The sequence below is a fragment of the Phyllobates terribilis genome, unplaced genomic scaffold, assembly GCF_046119375.1.
Source record: "Phyllobates terribilis strain yellow unplaced genomic scaffold, ASM4611937v1 Scaffold_4__5_contigs__length_816908805, whole genome shotgun sequence".
NCBI lineage: Eukaryota > Metazoa > Chordata > Amphibia > Anura > Dendrobatidae > Phyllobates > Phyllobates terribilis.
Window position 1 is genome coordinate 641,847,229 of NW_027362764.1, and position 23,127 is coordinate 641,870,355.

A 23,127-nucleotide genomic window follows, 5' to 3' on the forward strand; every position below is an offset into this window, starting at 1 on the left:
AACACTCAAATAACACATCTTAGATCTGAATGAATGAAATATTCTCATTGAATACTTTGTTCTGTACAAAGTTGAATGTGCTGACAACAAAATCACACAAAAATCATCAATGGAAATCAATCGCTCTCCACGGCGTCTCCAGACTCTGTCACGTCTGTCACATGTGCTCAGTGTGAACCTGCTTTCATCTGTGAAGAGCACAGAGCGCTAGTGGCGCCCCTGCGGGTTCAGTCGGCACAGAGATACTGCATCTCACCCAGAGGTGTGGTATCCCACTCTCAGGTAAGGATAGAGTGCTGCCCGGGACCCTAACACCTGCATCCAACTTGTCCACTTCAGTAGGGCAGGGCGAGATTGCTCCTAAGGGAGAGCACAGTCCCTGGTCCCTGGCTGGAGTGGAGGGGAATCTAGTGAGGGGGAACCATGTAGTGGGTGTGGGTGGAGGACGTAGATCAGGGGAGCACTTGTGAGGGAGTGATATAAAAGAGGGAACCATCTTAGAAAGACAAGCCAGTCAGAGGAGGAAAGTGTGTGGAGCAGAGGCTCTGCAGGAGCTCTGCTTCGGAGGCGGGCCTAGTGAGAGGCCCAGGACTGAGAGAGGAGAGGGAGCAGGAGAAAGTTTCCAGGAACAGAAGGGATCCCAGGGGTACGGGCAGTGCTGGAGGCCACCCGTACGCCCGAATCTGCCTGGCGGTGGAGGGATCGAGCCGCAGAGGGGACCGGCCCCTAAACTAGTGGAGAACTACAAGGCTCAGCTAGGAACCGGAGGCTGCTGTACTTGTAAGGTGCAGTGGCCACATCAGCAATTATATCACTGAGAAGGTGGCCACAGAGGGTCCAGGGGACTGCAGGTCACCCGACAAGACCCGAGGCTACCAGATTGGGACACTGGTTGCGAGGAACAGGGCAAGAGGGCGAGAGCCAGCGCAGGAAGACGACTGAGGAAGGCACATAGAAAGGGGTCCTGTCAGGCACTCTTGAACCACCTGAGGGATTGCTGAACCCCTGCCTGGTGAATGCAGTGCGACGTGGGAGGTTGTAGTCCGGAACCTGTAACCTGAGGAACTTAATAACTGTGAGTAAACTCGGAAGACTGCACCCCACGGTCTCTGTGATTAATACCTGCGCCATCACCCCTGCACTACAACGCCCAGAATCACCTATATCAACCTATACCATGTACACTGCCCTGGAGCTAAGCTCTACCTGTGGAGAGCCACACCAGCTTTGCTGCACTAACATCAGCTCCAGAGGACCTGCCCCGCAGCGGCGGCTCCCTTTAGCCGCATACCACAGGTGGCGTCATGAACTTTGTATATAAACTATAATCCCCTGTAAATATAACCCCTTTTAATGACCGCCCTGGGTCACGGACCGGGTCACCGCCACTGTGACATCTCCCCTAGCAACGACTGGCCCGGCACCGAGTACCCCACGGCCCAGGGGGCGCGTCACTCCTCCTGTTCCTCCTTGCACAAAGGCGGAGGTAGCGGTCCTGCTGCGGGGTTGTTTCCCTCCTACGGCCCCCTCCACGTCTCCTGGTGTACTGGCCTGTCTCCTGGTAGCGCCTCCAGCCTCTGGACACTACGCTGACAGCAAACCTTCTTGCCACAGCTCGCATTGATGTGCCATCCTGGATGAGCTGCACTACCTGAGCAACTTCTGTGGGTTGTAGAATCCGTCTCATGCTACCACGAGTGTGAAAGCACAACCAACGTTCAAAAGTGACATAAAACATCAGCCAGAAAGCATTGGTACTGAGATGTGGTCTGTGGTCCCCACCTGCAGAACCACTCCTTTATTGAGGGTGTCTTGATAATTGCCAATAATTTCCATCTATTGTCTATTCCATTTGCACAACAGCATGTGAAATTGATTGTCAATCAGTGTTGCTTCCTAAGTGGACAGTTTGATTTCACAGAAGTTTGATTTACTTGGAGTTATATTCTGTTCCCTTTATCTTTTTGAGCAGTGTATATATATATATGTGCGTGCGTGGTGTGGAATATTTTAGTGCTATAGAAAAAACTATATCATATGTTTTTATATAGCAGATGTATATGCAGATGTATATCGGTATCTATGTAGATACATACATGGGATGGCTGATATCTATGCGGCAGTAATGGGGATTAGTAGGATCACAAACCCGAGAGGAGCCGATCACACTCCGAGCTCAAGCAGAACCAGTCGGAGCTCCTCCTCTCCACTAGGGGCGCTAGTACGCACCTTTTTCCCTACGCTCAGCTGAGCGCGGGGGGCGGAGCCTGTCACCACAGAGACACAGCTAACGGCTGTACGTACACATAAGCGGCGGAGAGGAGCAGCTGCGGCCGGAGCGTTCGGTAATACCGCTGTGTGCATGTGTCCGTGCTGTGTGTGAGCGGGGGACTGCTGTGGGGCGGGATATGTGCTGGTGCTGCTGTGCTATGGAGGACGTGTCCCCGGGATCCATGGTAACCGGCAGAGCTGCCTCTCCTAACCTGTGATAACATGGCCGGTCCCCGTATCCCCGGCTGCACCCGTGCACCCCCTGTGCTGTGACGTCACTAGTTATGGGCCACACTACACACATGAGGAGCCTTGCAGCTCCTGGCTTTAGATGACACTTGATAATTTTAAAGGGATTTTCTAGTTTCAAGTAAATACAATTTAATAAGGGTTAAAATAAACAAGTCCGTGTACAGCCCATGCCGACCCCCTGCCCCTACCGATGCTTCTTGGGCCCCACCAGACCCCGTACTCCCAGAAAGTTTCCTTTTTAAATTATATTTTCTCCTCAATCTTCATGATCTCTGAGTTGTCCTTTGGGGACACGCACTGGTGTTTTGCCCCTTGTATTATGGCTGTGTGGACCCCGTCCTGTGTGCCCTACTGTAGTCAGCAGCCGATACAAGGAGGTGTTATCGGCTTGTAGGGGAAGGGGGCTTCTGAATACAAGCTTTTAAAGGGGCTGTCTGGGCTGAAATTAAATTCCGCAGTCGTTTTATGTGACTGCAGGATCGTTACGGTGTATGATGCACGCTGTACATTCCCTTTTTTGACTCCTGCACTTGTCTTCTTCTTTCTCTTCTATTGAGAGAAGCTGGATGAGTCTCATCGACACGTGATATATGAGCAATACAGGGGAATACAGACAGTTTGTGTATCGCCCACTGTCGCCATTCTGCAGTCACATAAATTTCCTGTAGACTTTTAATTTCAGTCTGGCCAACCCCTTTAAATTCTGAAGTAGTGGAAGCAGATGTTGAAACGTTGTAGTGAGCACAGATGACCACCGCTCCATTTAGACAAGAGACAAAAGAGCCGGGATGTACATAGTGAAGGTCTGAATAAGGGCTCCTGGCTGCCATTAAACACCCAATCAATGTCCAGAAATCACAAATCAGGGGCTGAAGGGGGGTGATAAAAGCCCCCAGTTTAAAGGGACTCTGTCAGCGCAGAATGACTGTTCAATCTAAGTCACAGTTCTACTGTGCCAACAGTCCCTTTAACTACACTTTCTCACCTGCTTCTTTTCCATCTATCTCTGGCCAGAGCTGTCACTCAAAGAAGGAGTGGAGATAGAGGGGAAAAACAAGCAGGTGGGACGGTGAATAAATGACTGGCCACACCATGATGCACCGAACGCCTGTGCTTTGTTTGAAAAGTTATTCTGTGCTGACACAGTCCCTTTAACCACCTAGATGCCATGACCACTCTTCACCACAGCATCCAATGGGTTATGCTATGATCAGAGCAGCTAGCTTCATTCGCTGTACTTACTTGCTGTGTAAAACAGCCGGCACCAGCGCTTGAGCCTTCTCCATACGCATCCTCCCTATATCTGAAGTAGACATGTGGAAATTTTGGTAGAAGTAAACAGATGCCAGAAAAGGGGGGGGGGGGGGGGCTATATGTCACTGTGTTCCCCCAACTCATAGGCCACAGAGCAATCATATGGTATGCTACTGCATGGGGCCCTCATTCTCATGTTAGTGTGGCACGCCAGTGGTCTTACATATATCACTCATTCATTTCCATGACCACAAAAGGTGGAATTGTATCGATTATGTTTCAATGTCAAATGTGGACTCAGGAAACTAATTCATGGATGACTGGTGTAGTTGTATTGGATAATTCAATTTCCCTTCATATTCCTGATCAGTAAATCTATCCAAAGTGGCACAATCACAATTTCTCTTCTTATCTCTTGAGCTCTAGAACTTGAGAGATAAGTCATCTAATATAATACACGAGTAATGAGCCGCACAATGGGGTCGATTCGTCAAGACCAGCCTTGATAAGGGTTTGTGCTGGAGCCAGACGCTCCTAATTCATGACGAGATGCTTGCCTTTTCATGATTCTAGAGCATCTGATGAGTGACGTGCGCCACACCAGAAATCGTACTCCAGTCAAGTACTGGAATAAGACTTCTGGTTTTGGGAACGTCCTAGCTCATCATGAATTACACGAGCCCGCTGCGACCCTCTCTTGTCACAGCACCGCCCATATTAGTAGAGCTGGGAGAAACTGGCGTGAATACACAAAGTTTTCAAAGCTTATACTCCAGAATTTTTGAGTGAAAGCTTTGATGAATCAGGCCAAATGAGTTTTCTTTTCTGTACATTGGAGAATCGCTGTGTTTTGCATTCATTGTGTTAAATTGGTTCTAGATTGTTAATTTTCTCTATAGTGATTTATAAACTAGATTAATCCACATTCTTTATACCGCCTGTTGCTTTCTTGTGAACATTGTTCTAACCTTCTGGGGATTTTCTGAAACATGGTCTAAAATGACAATTCCTGTAATAGCTACACATAATTGCATAACTACTTAGAGGGGTTGTCCAAAGCTTAGATTCTGATGGCTTCATCTAGGACAGGTCACCAATATCTGATTGGTGAGGATCTTACAGAGAGTCCCCCGGCCGAACAGCTGTTTGCAGTTCCTGGCAGCAGCTGGATGTAAACAGTGTATGGACCCAGTACACCGCGTTGGGTATTCCAACTCCGCTCTCATTAGCAGGAGTCTATCAGTATAGAAAGATTGTTCAAACCAAGTCCAGGCACTCGGTGCACCTTGGTGTGGCCAAACTTTTGAATGCACTTTTCTACCTCCTTGTTTTCCTTCTACCTTTGTCCTCCCTCTTCTTTCATTGACAGCTCTGGCTTTATAGAGCCAGGGAAGAGCAGAGAGAGATGAAAACCAAGTAGGTGGGAAGGTTTTCTTAAATGTCAGCCCCATCAAGGGTGCACCGAGATCTTGGACTTGGTTTGAGCAATTCAAACGGTTAATAAACCTAAATATTTAAGTAAAAAGTGAGAATAACAACTAAACAACTTCCCTCCTTCTTTTCAATAAGTTATAAGAGTAATTCCCAGTACCCACAGCTTTAAGTGTGGTCTAAAAAGGCATTTCTTTAGATTGGCCTATTGCCTCACCTCACTTCTCACTTTCCTTGTTTTGCCCATACAAAACTTTCTTCAAAATCATAACCCTTGTAGCATCTGTTTACACACCCTCCATGCACTTATAGCCCTCTGTGTCTGTACTGTACATATGCTGTCTGGTATAGTATATTATGGCTGTATTGTACAATATAATCACGTTACCATTTACTTTTCGTGTCTCCCCCATTTCCTCATAGATTATAAGCTTGTTAGCAGGGCCCTCACTCCTTTTGGTCTCTGAGTTGTGTTACTCTGTAATGTCTTTATTGTCTGTACAAGTCCCCTCTAAAATTGTAAAGTGCTGCGGAATATGTTGGCGCTATAAAATAAAAATTATTATTATAAGACTTCCAGCCATAAAGTCTGATGTTCAACTTTTTGGACACACAGCCTCCCAGACACTGTTTTCCTTCACCATTAATCTCCCATTTAAGAAGGGCCCACAAGTTCTCTAAGGGTTTCGGTCAGGTGAGGAAGGGGCCGTGTCATTATTCTTTCATCTTCAAGGCTTTTACTGCAAGCAGTGAAGCCTTCGAAGGATGAGTTTGAGCATTGTCCTGCATAAAAATCAGGGTTTTCCAGAAAGATGCAGACTTTTTCCTATACCACTGCTTGAAGAAAGTGTTTTCTAAAAAGTGATAGTGGGTTTAGAAGTTCATTTTGAGTCCATCTTCAACCTGAAAAAGTCCAACTTGGTTTTGAATAATACCATCTCATAGCAGTACCCCACCTCCACCTTGCTGGCATCTGAGTTGAAGTAGAAATCTGTGCCTGTTACTGATTCAACCATGGACCCATCCATCTGGTCCGTCAAGAGTCACTCTCATGTCATCAGTCTATAAAACCTTTATAATATCTATCTTCAGATATTTTTGGCCCAGTCTTGAGGTTTGAACCAATGTGTCCTGTTCAGTGGTGGTCTTGTCTCAGCCCTCCTTACCTCGGCCGTGTCTCTGAGCCCTGACACCTTGTACTTCTGGGCCTCCAGGGAGGTTGCAGTTCTGGAATATGACAGCACTGAGGATTATGGCTTCCTGGTCACTTCACGTTTGATTCTTCTCCCATCTTTGGCAGATAATGTGCAGATTTTTTTCCCAACATGTTTTTTTTTGCTACTCTGTCAACTATTTGCAACAAAATGTGTTCTGTGATTACGCCCCAATATCTTAGCAATTTCAGGAGTACTACATCCCTCTTTTTTTGGCCCGTTTTGCCTGTGGAAAACAAGCTGCCTAATAATTCTGCTCACCTTGATAAAGGCTGTTGTATCCTTAGGCCTCACCCTTCTTGTTACACAAATACACATCACCAGATCTGCTTCATCCAATAAGCATTCAGGTTTATTCAGCTTGGAGCTGGAAAATCTGCATAAAAATTATCATATTGTCAAAATACTCACATGCCTAATAATTGTGTATACTAAAGATAGGTCAGTAATATTTTAGTCCAGGACAGCCCTTTTAATGGTCATTTGGATCCCCTATGATTTCTGTTTTCATCACTGCAGCAATGACGTTCTGTACCAACCATAAAGTCAGTATTTATGGCACGTGACATAAAAAGCTACTGCTCTCCAGTATATTGTCTTATGGTCCCCATGATCTCTTGCTTGCAGTCATATAGTAAAACACTTGATTCCTATGACATCTTCATGTCACCTGTCCTGATTGAGTACAGATACATGGTCTCAAAGATCAACATTAGCTCTATATTATGGACAGGAAAAAAAATCATGAAAAACTGATGTCCATTATGCTGATGTGAACTCTGCTTATTCCCATCATCTTTAACCGTGCGCTGTCTTCCTACAGTGGATTGAAGGTTACAATAGGGCGCACACCTCCATGTACATAATTGTTCTCTATTGAGTTTGCAATTCACCAAAATACCTTTAACTTAGCTTGTAAGCTTGTCATTATCTGCTATGATACAATATATTTAGGGTTGACTACTGTGACGAGAAGTCTAGTATTGATATGAAGTCAATGCATGAATGCATGAAGTCAATGACAGTTTTCTGCGAAATCCTCCTTTCTGTCCAGTCCATTGATCCTTTATAAGGTTTCCTACTTGTTATGCAGTCGCCCTTTTGTTGTTGCCCTGTTTCCTTGGAGTGTTCGGGGCCAGGAGCCAGCTCTATGCTCGGCCTCCCCCTTCTCCTAGCAACCTCTGCCGGATGATCAACACTCCTGGCTTATAGATGTTTGCTCCTCGCATGGCACATGGTATTGTTAGGCAGATGCTTGATAATTCTCACTGGAGCTTCCCATGTGTCACACCACTAATTTCCATTTGCTTCAGTGAATTCAGAGGGTTATATCATCATACCATTAAGAGGTGCAGTTAACATGGAAATGTTTTTGGCAAAAAGTGAAAAGACTTAAGAGCAGCAGATATTTATTGCAAGCATTTACACTTCCTTTTCCCATCCATATATTTTGTGTTTTAGTCGTCGGTAAAGCATTAGAAATGTCCAGGTAAGGGTGAGGTCGTACGTAGTGCTCGGCGCAAGTCGCCAAGAAATAAATTGCAAAAGGCTGACCAATCATTATTAACTGCACAGTTCTGCAGAAACAGCATTGCCATTAACAATAAGCAAAGCATATGCCTTACATTTACTGAAATACACTGTGACATGTAGACCGGGACTACATGGCAGCCTTGGCCGTAATACATATTTACTAGATCTCAGCACAATACAAGTGAATGGGGTCACATTGTGATCCCGAGGGTATTGCGACAAGCAAGTCGCAAAAAATCCGACTTCTCGCAACTTGCTTTCTGCAGTCACAGGTTGCACCTTTTGAAGCTAGGACTGCATTATTAAGAAATCTACCATTCAGCCTTATGTTTCTATGTCTTATAATTTTTGTAGGAATCCTTTTGAAAATGGGGGAAGAACTTGATCATTTTCTTGAAGAACAAAGGGCCAAGCTAGCACAAGACAAGGCTGAACTGGAAAAAGATCCGCCATACATGGAAATCAGGGTAAATCTGCTTTATGATTTTTTATTTTGTTTGATCGGTAGAACATGAAAATATTACCACAAACGAATAATGAAAAAATCTCTTCAGATACAAGCTGATTTACTAAAAAGTATTACTATCTACAGACATACAGTGCGTACGGAAAGTATTCAGACCCCTTTACATTTTTCACTCTGTTTCATTACAGCCATTTGGTTAATTATAAAAAGTTCATTTTTTTCTCATTAAAGTCCACTCTGCACTCCATCTTGACTGAAAAAAAAACAGAAATATAGAAATTTTTGCAAATTTATTAAAAAATAAAAACTGAAATATCACATGGTCATAAGTATTCAGACCCTTTGCTCAGTATTGAGTAGAAGCACCCTTTTGAGCTAGTACAGCCATGAGTCTTCTTGGGAATGATGTAGCCGTCTATATGGGCATGTAGGTCATAGAAAGTTGAATAAAATGATACCTTGATACCTGCGATTTGATGTCTTATTCTAGATAACTCCACTTTTTCCGTAATATGTAAATGAGCTGTTGAGATCTATGGGCCAGACATAGATCTGCCTGAGAATCTGCCTCCAGAGATTATTGTAAATGAAAGGAGGCTTTATCAGTGTGAGACATGTAATGACTGACAGTCTGATCTCATAATCATCTCTGCAGTGAGATCAGAACTAACACAGTACAGAGAAGTGAACATTGTCTCATTACACACACATTAGCAGCTGCAGTCATGTCACAGTTCTTCAGCTTCCATCTCACAGGCAGCCGGTATAGGGGAGAGGCAGAACAGCAGAGGACAAGTGCTTCTGCAAATGTGTGTACTGTGACAAAGTCACTTCTGCTGTGCTGTGTTAGTTCGGATCTCACTGCAGAGCTGTGTGTGGTTATGAGAGCAGACTGTCAGTCATTAGATGTCTCACACTGGTAAAGCCCCCTTTGATTACAAATATGCTCTGGAGACAGACTCTCAGGGAGATAGATCTTAACAGGTCCTTTACATATTAGGAAAAATGTGGATTACTCTGAAATAAGTCATCGCATATATCAAGGTATAATTTTGTTTGATTTTTCAATTTTCTATGACCTGCATGCCAATGTACATTGCTTAGAAGGGTGGATCCTACTGACAGATTTCTTTTAAAGGGAATCTATCAGAAGGTTTTTGCTATTTAATCTGAGAGCAGCCTAATGTAGGGGCAGAGAGCCTAATGCCAGGGATGTGTCACTTGATGAGCAGCTTGCTGTAGTTTCAATCCAATAAGTGTTTTATCATCAGGAGATTATCACTAGAAGACTAGGTGTACCACGCAAGCTAGTGTGTAACTCCACTCCCACTACTGATTGGCAGTTTACAGACAATGCACAGTGTACACAAGAGGCTGCCAATCAGTGGTGTGGGCAGGGTTTTACAGGGCTCAGCATTCTGACCACTGCTACATCTACAGCAGAGAAATCAGGGCACCACGCAGCCCAGTAAGTGACACATCACTGGAATCAGGCTCTCTGCCCCTACATCATACTGCTCTCAGACTACGTAGCAAAAACCTGCTGACAGATTCCCTTTAGTGATCACTTTTGAAAATCTGTTATTAGTGTGAGAAGATTTTGGTGTTCATACACTTTCCTTTACCAGCTAAGGATGGAGTTACTCCCAGTGCCTTAGCGCGGTTACCTCAAGCACCAAAGTTTATGGGGCGCAAAATTTCAGTGCAGTGTACGGTCTTCATTTATTACTCAGCGCTGTACTAAGAGCTGGTTTTATATTTGTACTCTTTTTTAACACTTATTAGGGCAAGAGGTTGGTTTAAAGTTAGACTTTGGGCAAGGATTAGGCTTGAGGCTAAGGTTAGGTTTAAGATTAGGGATAGGGCTAGCGTAATAAAACTGTTGCAAAACAAAAACGTAATAAAAAAAAGAAAATCTATACTATATATATGTATATATATAACAATGTATAACTTTATTCTTAAAATTGTAACAAAAAGCATAAAAAGTAGGAGATCATAGGGCAGTCTTTAATTACAGCAGTATTTTCCTCAAATTACAATTGTTTGGTGGATAGGGAGTTTAACACCGGACTGGTGGAAGGGTCTTTATAACTGTGCATACCCCATAATAAAGCAGTTACATTAGTTGTACGGATCCCGATTTCCAGCCTGTATTATAATCCAATGTTGCATTTACAAGATTTTGGGTTCCAGGGCTAAAATCTCCCAGTATCCCATGCTTGCTTATCGCCTACAAAAAGCTTGCTCTGTCAATTTCACAACATGGAAAGTGTAATATTTTGCTGCCCCGGTCTCTGTTGTTTGGCTTCAGGGCTGATGTCAGGATATCGAGTTTAGACGAATATGCCATTAAGTATTGCTCTACCCTTTTCATGTAATTGATCTATGTAGCTGCTTTGATTCTTGACATCCAACAAGAATATATTTACAGTATGTATATTTTTCAGAGCAAAAGATTTGAGAAAACTAATGTAGCTGATCAGCCAAGGACTTATGCCAAGGAAAACATCCCACCCAACAGGCAGTCTCAAAAAGAAGCTGCACAGAAGCAAATACCAGGTATGATGAGAAAGTGTGTGCACTCTCCTGTCTGATCATTGCTGTAAACTGTGTATTCTGGGTGCAGCTCTTGGGGACAGTGATGCCAAGTTCACAGTTCCACTTTTAATTGCAGCATTATCTAATTAATTGAATATTGCTATTTGACAGGAATTTGAGTTTTTTTTCTTGCTTGTAGCGTTACATTAAAGTTATTCTAAAAATTTCAGATACTGGCTATGGATTGAGTTTACCTCTGGGAGAAGATTATGAAAGAAAAAAGCACAAACTAAAAGAAGAATTACGACAAGACTATCGACGACACCTCAATCAGGTAACATTGATCACTAAGCTAAATGCCATTCTGCTTTATGACGCTAGCTGTACACTGGAAGAGATTATTAAAGGGAACCTGTCAGTAGGTTTTTGCTCCCTCATCTGAGAGCAGCATGATGTAGGCAAAGAGAAGCTGAATCCAATGATGAATCACTTAGATTACTGGGTGCAGTCTTTCTGACACAGAGCTTTTTGATTTAGCAATACAGCAGAGCTGACTGAGGAAGCTAACCCCGCCCACACCAGGCTCTGTATATACAATGCCCATAGACAGTGAGCTGCCTATCACAGAAGGGGGCGGAGTCAGACTACCAGGCACAGACTGCTGTGTCCAGCAATGATAAGCTCCTAGTGCTAAAACAATCACTGCAAGCAAACAAAACCGCAGAGCTTCATAAGAGAGGCATCGCTGAAATCTGTGTTTTAACCCCTTCAGCATACTGTCTTCAAATTACTTGGCAAAAACCTGCTGACAGATTCCTTTTAAAGAAGCATTCCGGTAAGGTAGAAATGATCACCTATCTGCAGGGTAGGTGATAACTTCTAGATCTGTTGCCTTTCAACCATTGGGACCCCAAAAGACCGGCAGAACGGGATGTCTTTAATCGTTTGTGTGCAAATGCACACATGTGACTGAGAATCCATTCACACTGTTCAGTTTTACCAGGGATAAAAGTGCCTCATCTTGATGATCAGAGGGGGTCCCAGCATCCGGTCCCCCACTAAAATGGGAGTTAGCACCTATCCCTTGGTGATATCTTCTTCCTTCCGGATTACCACAGTAATAAGTACTACTCTGTCCTGTATTTATATACATACATTCATGGCCATTGTTGACATTTACATGGATTGGTTTGTTTTAGTTTGGTGCTACTGTACTGGTCAAAAGTTTGCACACACCAGTTCATGCAATGGTTTTCCTTGTTCTTATTGGAATGTGCACATTGTAGATTTAGACTAAAGGCAGCAAAACTGCAAAGTAACACACATGGAAACAAGAATTAAAGAAACACGTTTGAAACAATCCAGAATGGGTTAAACCTTAGATTCCTCTGAGTGTGACCATTTTACTCCAACAACTTTTATACCTCCTTGGCATTTTCTGAAGTAGTCACCTCTAGGGCTGTGGAGTCGGAGGCCATTTTGGTGGAGACGGTATAAAATGGACCAACTCCGACTCCTAAAATATATAATAAATTGGATACAGTTGTTCAATGCAGTTTGTGGGGAATATTTTTTCATAAGAATTTGGGAAAGTTATGAGATGTCCTATAAATGTCTGTCCTATTCCTGATCTAAGGGTCTAGACTTTTAGCGGAGATGAATCTGTGCTACAGTAAATTAATCACTTAAACATGAGCCATGTATGAGGGAGTCGGAGTTGGAGTCGGTGTCATGGAAATGGAGGAGTCGGAGGTTTGACTTACCGACTCCACAGCCCTGGTCACCTGGAATGGCTTCCAATGAAGAGGTATGCCTCATCAAGAGTTCATTTGTGGAATCAGTGGCACCATCAGATGCCAGAATATGGCAAGATCCACTTAAATGGGGGAAAATGACAGCCCAGCATTACATTAAGACAGGCATGCACAACAAACAGCCCGTGGGCGATATGTGGCCGGATAAAGGGTTTGTTGTGGCCCACAGGAAGCGGGAAATGTCGGCTTCCTTCTTCCTATATTCAAATATATTCGTGTTTTTCCAGACGCGAGTACATTTGAACACTTGAGCACCGGGACTGGGGTAGAGGAGCGCCCGGGGTCCCCGCCCCGACGTGCAGTGGCGTGATGAGGTCATTTTTTTTGCAGCCTTTAGGATTGGTTCAGTATGGCAATGTGGCCCTTGGGCCAAAAAATGTTTTGCACTCCTGCTTTAAGACATGAAGGTAAGTCAACCTGGAAAATTGTTAGAACCTTGAAAATATCCCCACGTGTAGTCATGAAAACCATCAATTGTTGTGATGAAACTGGCTCTCATGAGGACCACCCCAAGAAAGAAAACCAAGAATTACCTCTGCTGAAGAGGAAAAGCTCATCTCCGTTAAAAACCTCAGAAACCTTAAATTAACAGCCCTCATAAATGATGCCAAGACATCAAGAAGCAGACACATCTCAACATGCACTGTCCAGAGGAGACTGCGAGGAGCAGGCCTGTATGGTCAAATTGCTGCAGAGAAGCCCCTACTGAGGACTGCAAAAAGAAGAGGAGACTTGTTTGGGCCAAGCAAAACAAGGACTGCTTATTAGATCAGTGGAAATCTGTACTGCGGTCTGTTTAGTCAGAACTTGAGAATTTTGATGCCAATTGCCATGTCTTTGCGAGATGCATAAAAGGTGAGTGGATGGTTTCTACCAGTCTGGTGCCCACAGTGGAGGGGGATGTGTGATGATGTGGGGTGCTTTGCTGCTGACCCTATTAGTGATTTATTCCAAATTCAAGACACACTTACCCAGCCTGACTACCGCAGCATTCTGCAACAACATGCTATCCCATCAGGTTTCCACTTAGTGGGACCATCGTTTGTTGCAATCCACAACACCTCTCCATGCTATGAATGGGCTATGTGACCAAGAAGGAGACAATTGAGATGATTTGGGATGAGTTGAACTGCAGTACTTAGTATCTGTGGGAACACCTTCAAGACTGTTGGATGCCTTTTCAGGTGCAGACCTGATGAAACTGCTCGAGAGAATGCCAAGGGTTGGTAAAGCTGTCATCAGGTTAAAGAACGGTACTTTGAGTAAACTAAGGTTTAACACATACTCTGGTTTGTTTTACTTCTGTCTCTTTACCCCTGATTCCACATGTGATCTTTTGTGGTTTTTCTGTCTTCAGTCTGAATCTACAATGTGCACATTTCAATAAGAACAAGGAAAACTATTGCATGGACCATTCTGTCTGAGCTTTTGGCCGGTTCTGTATTTTGATCTGAGAAATAAGGCTTTCATCAGCTTCCTGTGGTCCCTGTTATTTCTATGGAGAATGGCTGCATAAATTATGAGCTAAAGCCAAATCTCTAGTCAGAAACCGGAGACCCATATTTCCAATAATATAGAGAATATACATATATTAATTGTTTGTTTTAGCATGTATGTGAAATAAAATCATTAATCTAGGACGATAGACCATGGCTAAAGTCAGGAGTTCAAATACAGAAAAAGTGAATGTCTTTCAATCTTTTGATTTTTTTTTCCTCCCTTGTTCTGGGTTTGGGCTTACAAATACTGATGCAAAATACGTGATAGATTATTGCTGTGTACAAGTGGCCTTAAGCTCTTACCAAGTCTTATGCCTTATCCCAAAGACTGAATCTACTAAAGTCTTGCAGCTCTATTCTGCTCATCCCCAATGATCACTTTGGCCAAAGCAAAGAATCCTTATTGTGATCTTTCTTCACAGTAAAGTGTCATTTCCATGTAATAGTTTGCTGTATTTTCATGACTTCTAGGGAAATGCTCAGGCCAAACGGAAGGTAGGAGGCTGGTGTCTGGCTTCACGCTATTGCCTGCGCATGTGCCACAATACATTTATCAACATTTAATCCTAATAACGTTCTTTACTAACCTCATCTGCAACCAGAGTTGATTTAAAAGCCTTTGCTTCTATCATCTGGCTCACACAAGGCAGTTTTGATGCTATAACATTTTTATTATTATTATCATTATTAAAAAAAGAAGAAAAATTAACCCTGCCCTGTGTGAGACCTAATGCTAGTTTTCTCATTGCGTGGCTTATTATCACCCGCCAATCAGTACTCCGTTGCCCACGGTCCATTTTTGCTGAAGCTTTGCTGCTTTCTAGTGACTGCGCTTCTTTCTACAGTCATTATATAATCAATAATACATTGCAATTTGCTGCATGATGTAATAGCCAATTAGTCCTTGCCTGCTTATGTATGAATGTGGAAATATATTGATTTTATTTATCTACTTTTCATTGACAATCAATAACTTTGAGATTTGTGCTACTTTAGCATTTTTTTGTATTGTTTTTCACTAATTAAAGAAACCTAATTCAAAATCTGTGTAGAATATATCTAGCCTACAATTCATCCCATATAAAATATAGGCTTGAAATATTGAAAACAAACACATTCTGATTGCTGGAATGCAAACACGATCATTAAGGAGGTAATACTTTTGTAATGGAATTAACATGTAGATTTTGGTACCATTGATTAACATGTAGCTTGAAGTGATGTCGTTGGTTAGTATTTTATTATAATATCCTCTTCTCGTTTAGAAGCACCTGAGAACTACGGGTGAAGTGGACCCAGTCACCCATGGATTGTCTCTGCCCATAGGTGAGCGGCTGTCAGCCAAGGTAAGTCCTCATCTTAGAAACATCTGAGCAGCACAGGCTGCAGGATGATAAGTGTGCACTGTCACCAAGGAGCACTTGTCGCTAATAATATTAACCCCTTCACTCTCCATGACATATATATCTGTTATGATCTTTGGCGCGGGTTTAGAAGCAGAGCCTGCTACACAGAGGGTATATGCCATTTGCCTCTAACAGAAGTGATAAGTGCACCTGCCGATCGCTGCTTTAACCTCTTAAGTGCTGATGTCTATCACTAACAGGAGCATTTAAAGGGAATCTGTCATTAGGATCGTACCATTAAAGCCATCTATATGGGCATGTAGGTCATAGGAAGCTGAATAAAATGATACCTTGATATCTGCGATCCGATGTCTTATTCCAGAGAAATCCATGTTTTTCTTATATGTAAATGAACTGTTCAGGACTATGAGTCAGACATAGATCTCCCTGAGAATCTGCCTCCAGAGCTTATTTTACATGAAGGGGGAGTTACCAGTGTGATGTGTGATGGCCGCTCTCTGCTCTCCTGATCTCACTGCAGAGCTGTGTGTGATTATACCTGACACATCTGCAGGTTCCTCTCAGCTTCAGCTTCCAGCTCACAGGCAGACGCTTATAATATTGTTACAATTCAGCAAAGCTCAGAGAGCTGCAAAAAATGTGTTTGCAAGAAGACAAAGTTAAATTTTCCTGTGTTATAGACATGTCTCACACTGGTAACTCCCCCTTTTATTTTAAATAATCTCAGGCAGATTCTCATGCAGATCATTGTCCGCCCCATAGCCTGGAACAGCTCATTTACATATAAGAAAAACATGGATTTCTCTGAAATAAAACATCAGATCATGGTTATCAAGGGATCATTTTATTCAGCTTCCAATGACATACATGGCCATATAGATGGCTTAGGAGGGTTCATCCTACTGACGGATTCCCTTTAAGCACTGCTATCTGACACAGACATAGGTTGGGGTGCCCATATGCATCGACATGATCACAGGAAGCCGATGGGTAGCTTTGAGAAGAACTGAAGAACCCTGTGCCTGTCTTGTGATTTCTTCTGTGACGTCCAGATTGAGGCTGAGCATCTTAGGAGACTTTCATTTTTACAATATACCACAATACAGTTGTATTGCTGTATGTAGTACAAGCAATCAGATGATCCAGGTTCAAATCCCCTATGGGGACTAACAAAGTAAAAAGAAGGGAAAAAAGGTTTTTTTTACTTCAATTTTTTTCTCCAAAGTTAAGAATAAAAAAAAAAAAAGGAAATATTTGGTTTCACTGCATCCTGAAAAGTTCGACCTATCAAAATAAGGTTAAGCTGATCGACAAACACTGTAGAGAAGAAAAAAAACGAAAATGAAATAAGCTATCAAAACATAGTATAGTCCTCAACATTGAATAAATAAATACACCATCTCACCACACAAAAAACAAGCCCCGACACAGCTCTATTTATGGTAATATAAAAAAGTTACGGGTCTCAAAATGGTGACACAAAGCAAAATTTATTTTATTTATTTATTTTTTTACAAAGTTCAGAATTTTTTAAACTAATAAAAGAAGAAAAAGAACACACATGTTTGGTATCTCCGTAAACTTATTGTCCTGGAGAATCATGTTTCCAGGTTGAACTTTAGATACATATTGTACATCGCTCTGTATATTCTTTTAGTCATAAGCTTTTCCCAGTTTAGGATCTTGTGTACATTACTGTATGACAGTGTCATTTATATTATGCTTTTATATTTTTAGGAAAGACTTCGCCTCGAGAGAAACCGGGAGTACAATCAGTTCCTCAGAATGAAGGATGATGAACAGGAGAGGATACACAAAGCAGCTCTGGAGGAAGAAAAAAATGTTCTGGTAATCCAGAATTAAAAAAAGGAATCACTGTAATTCAATGAGTCTACAAAACCCAGTGCTGATTTGTGTGGGGAACTCTGAGCTGATGTATCAGTCATTTGTTTGGATGCTTTTGTTATAACATAATCATTATTTTTTAATTTCTTAAAAGGATTTTTCTTGTTCAGAATATTTATGTTGTAATCTTAGGATCGTCCATTATTATATGATTGTTGGGGTTCTGACTTTTGGCACCCCTCCTATTTACTTCAATGGGGCAACTTTACAATACTCAACCCAACCACTATTATGTAGACGACATGCAGGTAAACAAATCAGAAGAAGCTACAGCGCTCGACACACCACCACTCGGATATCCTAAACCTTGAAATATCCGAATATATACTGACTGCTCATTCAGAAAATGTTGAAAATCTTATAAATATACAGTTGAAGTCATAAACTTGGACAAATCTATTCATGTAATGAACTGTTTTTATTGGAATGTGCACATTATAAATTCAGACTGAAGGAAGCAAAGCCAAGAAGGAACACACATGGAAAAAAGGAATAAAGAAACAATTGGGAAGCAAACCAGAATATGTGTTAAAAATTAGAGCCGTCAAAGTACCCCTCTTTTACTTTTATGACAACTTTACCCCCCCCCCCCTCCCCTCACGCCGCTCCATCAGGTCGTCACCTGGAATGGCTTCCAATGAACAGGTCTTCCTCACCAAAAGTTTATTTGTGGAGTCACCGGCCTTTAGAAACAGTTTGCAACCATCAGGTGTGTTTTGCAGAGGCACCGTTGCTACACAGTTCCATACAGTGCTGAGCCCTATTCCAAAACTGTACTAAGCCAGAATATGTCAAGCACAACTCAACTGATCAAAGAGAAACGACAGTCCATCATCACTGTGTGCCCACGATGCGTTTTTTTAGGCGTTTCCGCAGCGGCAGAAACTCTTAAAAATGCATGGTAGAAGGCCTGCCATGTCTCCAATGATAATCCACATGTGCTGTGCACATGCTGCGGAAATTTCCGCTGCGAATTATCATTGCGGAAAAAACGCAGCACTACCAATTATTTTGCGGAAGTGCTGCGTTTTTGCCCCCATTGACTTGCATTGAAACGCATGGATTATGCATCACTGTAGATGCGCATTCCACGCGTTTCAATGTGCGCATGGTACCCGGGTCTAGAGGACAGGAGACTCTCCTCCGGGCCCGGGTACCATAGTACCTGTGAAAAAAAGAATTAAATAAGAAATAAATGTTATATTTACCTTCTGACGGCCCCCACTGCGCTCGTCCTCCCATGCCGGCAGCTCGCGATGGACTGAAGAAACTGCGCTGGCGTCATAGTCATGTGACGGCAGGTCCTTCAGTGTACCGCGATCTGCCGGCAGCCAGGACGGAGCGAAGCAAAACTGCGGGGGCCATCGGAAGGTAAGTATAGATTCATCCTTTTATTTTTTACCATTCTTTAAGGTCACACTATATAAATCCATGCCGTTTGCATGGATTTATATAGTGTGACCGAGTTGTCAAGCACTTTCCAAGTGATGCTAAAATCGATTGGAAAGCGCTTGTCAACCTGCATGCGGAAATGCAAGTGAAGAACTCTTCACATCCGCATGTCCCTGGCAGGAAAACGCATGTACAATCCGCATGTACAATCCGCATGTACAATCCACATGCGTTTTTTTCTGCCAGGGAGATGCAGAAACGCTCAGGAAAAATCCAGAGCATTTCTGCATCGTGGGCACATAGCCTTAGAGAAATCTAAGGTTTAACACACATTTTGGATTGTTTCACATGTGTTTCGGGTACTCCTTGTTTCCATATGTGTACTATTTTTTTTGGCCTTCAGTTTGAATCTCCAATGTGCACATTCCAGTAAGAACACGTAAAACCTTTTGCACCAACAGGTGTATCCAAACTTTTGACTGGTACTGTATATTGAAAAATATACACCAAAACCTTACCCTCTCCTTTAAAAGAATGCTTTATTTTCATCTGTGTACTTCTCACATGCGTGGTGTGAACTTGACGCTAAGTGGAAAACTACGTACCTTGTTCAAAGCTTTATTATCTGTACTAGCTGTGAATGGCTGTGATGATAATGGCTCCTTGGTAGTAACTGCAAACATAATCATACAATTGCTATTAAAAAACAATCTGTGCAATTTTTTTTAATGTAAGGCCTTCTTCCCAGTCTGTTTAGCATGTTAGCGGCAGTGATACATTTCTGTCTTTTATGCTGTAAAAATACCACATTTATCTGTTTTTTCTTTTATATGTGACAGAATTATAAAACCCAGAACAGAGTGGAACCTGAGCAGTACCCATCGGTGCCAATATCTAATCGGGACCAAGCTCTTCCCAAGAAGGATGCCTATACGTCTATGGAGGTTTATGAGCAGCTCCTTAATAAAAGACGATCTGAAGCTGAGAGGACAAGTAGAAGAGATAATGAAACTGCAACCGAGAACCCTTTTATCCGGAGACCAGTGGATAATGACGTGATGGATCATCCCCGATACATTTCTACAGATTGGGAAGCAGAAAGAAGACCCCTCAGACTTAATTTGAGTAATGAGGTTGATGAGAATAACACTAGTAGACTGAAATATGACCGAGAAGTAGAAGACAGAAGGCCCATGAGATATAACCCACGTCCTGAAAGGTACTGGATCTCATGCTGAGTTGAACCCTATTGCATATAATGCTTTATAACCAAAAATACATGTATGTAAGTGAAGATGTCAATATATAATGGAAATTGGTAGCATCTCTGTCCACGTCTTTCACCAAATATGGCCAGGCTTAGTTTTGCTATCCTGGCGCAGGGATGCTACAACTATATGAAAAGCCTGTGCCTCTTGATGGATAAGCTTTATCTGCCGAAACTGGAAAACATCTTAAAGTTTCATGAAAAATAAATCCACTTCATGTCTTTAGGTAAAAGTTAGACTTTTTAACAAGACAAGCAAATTGATATTTTATATTGCAGTTTTTTGTGCTATGAATGTTACCTAAATGTTCCTTGATTGGTATAGGATCCTAAGTAACCCAGCCCTTTTTCAGAATATTACATCAGCATGGTGGTGATACGGAGAACCGTGAATACCGACCAGACCGAGCCTCTTACTTTCAGATTGAACGGAGTGATCTCAGGTTGGAAAACCTCATTAACTTCTTTTTTACTTACTCAAGAAGACATTTTTTACTATATGTTAATGCTGTTGTTACATATTGCTGTGAGCTTGGCTCTGAGCACCACCAGGAAGCGGTTGATTTTGCACGGTAAAGTGCAGCTAGCCACTCAGTTTGTCTAATGTGGCTGCTGCTGGGAACATATAGTGGCCCAGCACGCACTGCTTCACCATGTCTCCTTTATTTTACTTGTCAGCAGTGCCCCAGAGGGCCGGCCCCAGCAACCAAATAGTGACGAGGACTGCATGCCACCATTTATATAAGGAAAATAGTTATCATGCAGAACTTTGCAAAATAATCCTAGGGGCAGAGTGTCCTGCCCTGCCACCTAGGCTTTTGCTTTCAGAATGAGAACTAGGCTGCTCCTTGTTTGTGTAATCACATTTAAAGACTAAACATTTTCTTACTCATGTCATTCAGGACACAGAAGAGAATAGCCACTGCCACTAGGAGCTACACCAACCACTAATACTAATCAGTTTTTTTATCTTAAAGGGAATCTCCACCAATGTTTTGCAACCTTATCTCATAAGATAGAGGCAGAGACCCTGATTCCAGCAGTGTATCATCTAATGCAAGTTGCTGCAGTTTTGATTGCTATGTTCACACATTTTTGCTGTGTTTTTTTTTCTGCAGGCAAAACCTGCTCTCTTGGCAGTAAAGAAGCTGCTTAAGAAAGCAGTTTTTTCTGTGTTTATGCTGTGTTTTTTGCTGCAATTTTTAGGTACTTTTGTCTCTTGTGCATGCTGGTACAGTTTAGTGCCTGTTCTTCCTAAGTTTTCTGCACCAAAACCTGATACCTGCGTTTTTGCTGCATTTTTGCACTTATTGCTTTCTGTGGGTGAAAAAACGCTGCAAAAACGCTGAGAGAAGTGACATGCCGCAGTTTTCAAAAACGCAGCTGTTTTCTAATTCAGTCAGGAAAAAAAAACAATGTGTGCATGAGATTTCTGAAATCTCATAGCTTTTGCTGGTGCTGTAAAACACAGCTTTTAATTTGCATAAAAAAGGCCGCAAAAAAAAAAAAGCAAAAAACGCAACATGTGAACATAACCTAAAACCGTACGCAACATGTGAACATAACCTAAAACCGTTTTGTCAGCTGCAGATCTAGCAGTTCTCTGAATACTGAGTCCTCTATAACCCCACCCACTCCAATGATTGGCAGCGGTGTATAGGCAGAAAACTACCAATCAGGCTTCTTCCTAGCTGTCAGCCTTATTTATTGACCGCACCCTTTCACCAATGTTCATCTCCTTATTCTCCGTCCAGTTTTCTAGGTTTTTTTTAGATGATTCTTCCCATTATAGTGAGTAATCTTATCTGTCTCACATGGTGTTCAATTCTCATTAGTATTCCTGGAAGCCACTCATGGTTACTATTGTTTTTTGGATCTAATGTTAATAATAATAATAATAATATTATTAATAATTTATATAGCACCATTGATTCCATGGCGCTGTACATAAGAAGGGATTACATACCAAATACAGATATCACTTACAGTAAACAAACTAACAATGATAGAACGGTACGGAGGGAAGAGGGCCCTGCCCTTGAGGGCTTACATTCTACAGGAATGGGGGGAGGAGACAGTAGGTTGGGGGGTTTCAGTAGCTCCAGTGTTGTTGAGGTGGCAGCAAGCAAGGTCATGGCCGGCTGTAAGCCTGTTTGAAGAGATGGGTTTTCAGGTTCCGTCTGAAGGATCCAGGTGTGGTGGATAGTCGGACGTGTTGAGGCACAAAATTCCATAGGACGGGGGATATTCGGGAGAAATCTTGGAGGCAAATTGCATGAGGAACAAATAAGTGTGGAGGAGAGAAGGAGGTCTTGGGAGGACCGGAGGTTACGTGAGGGAATATATCGGGAGATTAGTTCAGAGATGTACGGAGGAAAGAGGTTATGGATGGTTTTGTAGGTCAGTGTTACTAGTTTGAACTGGATACACTGAGGAAATGGGAGCCAGTGAAGGGATTTGCCAAGGGAGGTAGCAGAGGAGTAGCGAGGCGAGAGATGAACCAGTCGTGCAGCAGAGTTGAGGATGGACTGGAGGGGTGCGAGAATGTTGGCACGTAGGCCACAGAGGAGGATGTTGCAGTAGTCTAGTCGGGAGATGATGAGGGCATGCACGAGTATTTTAGTAGATTGAGGGTTGAGGAAAGGACGGATTCTGGAAATATTTTTGAGCTGGAGGCAACAGGAGGTGGCGAGAGCTTGGATGTGGGGTTTGAAGGACAGGGCAGAGTCAAGGGGTACTCCGAGGCAGCGGATTGTCGGTACAGCGGAAAGAGTGATTTAATTTACTGTGATAGAAAGATCAGGTGGGAAAGATAGTGAGTTCAGTTTTGTCCACATTGAGCTTGAGGTAGCGGGAGGAGAAGAAGGAGGATATAGCTGCTAGACATGCTGGGATTCTGGACAGCAGAGAGGTGACATCTG

At 42.6% G+C, this 23,127-nt stretch overlaps 1 protein-coding gene across 3 annotated transcripts in view; it reads left to right on the plus strand.

Annotated features, from left to right (window-relative positions):
- The first annotated feature begins 2,229 nt into the window (after nucleotides 1-2,229).
- Nucleotides 2,230-23,127, plus strand: part of CSPP1 (centrosome and spindle pole associated protein 1) — a 74,385-nt gene continuing 53,487 nt past the window's right edge. For 2 of the 3 annotated variants that reach the window (XM_073679402.1, XM_073679403.1), the window contains exons 1-9: nucleotides 2,230-2,345; nucleotides 8,310-8,422; nucleotides 10,872-10,983; nucleotides 11,193-11,296; nucleotides 14,747-14,770; nucleotides 15,541-15,621; nucleotides 17,380-17,490; nucleotides 19,779-20,158; nucleotides 20,560-20,649. In XM_073679402.1, the coding sequence (XP_073535503.1) occupies nucleotides 8,324-8,422; nucleotides 10,872-10,983; nucleotides 11,193-11,296; nucleotides 14,747-14,770; nucleotides 15,541-15,621; nucleotides 17,380-17,490; nucleotides 19,779-20,158; nucleotides 20,560-20,649 (1,001 nt within the window). In that variant the 5' untranslated portion in view covers nucleotides 2,230-2,345; nucleotides 8,310-8,323. The remainder of the gene's footprint in view (nucleotides 2,346-8,309; nucleotides 8,423-10,871; nucleotides 10,984-11,192; nucleotides 11,297-14,746; nucleotides 14,771-15,540; nucleotides 15,622-17,379; nucleotides 17,491-19,778; nucleotides 20,159-20,559; nucleotides 20,650-23,127) is intronic. The other variant, XM_073679404.1, reaches the window with a different exon arrangement.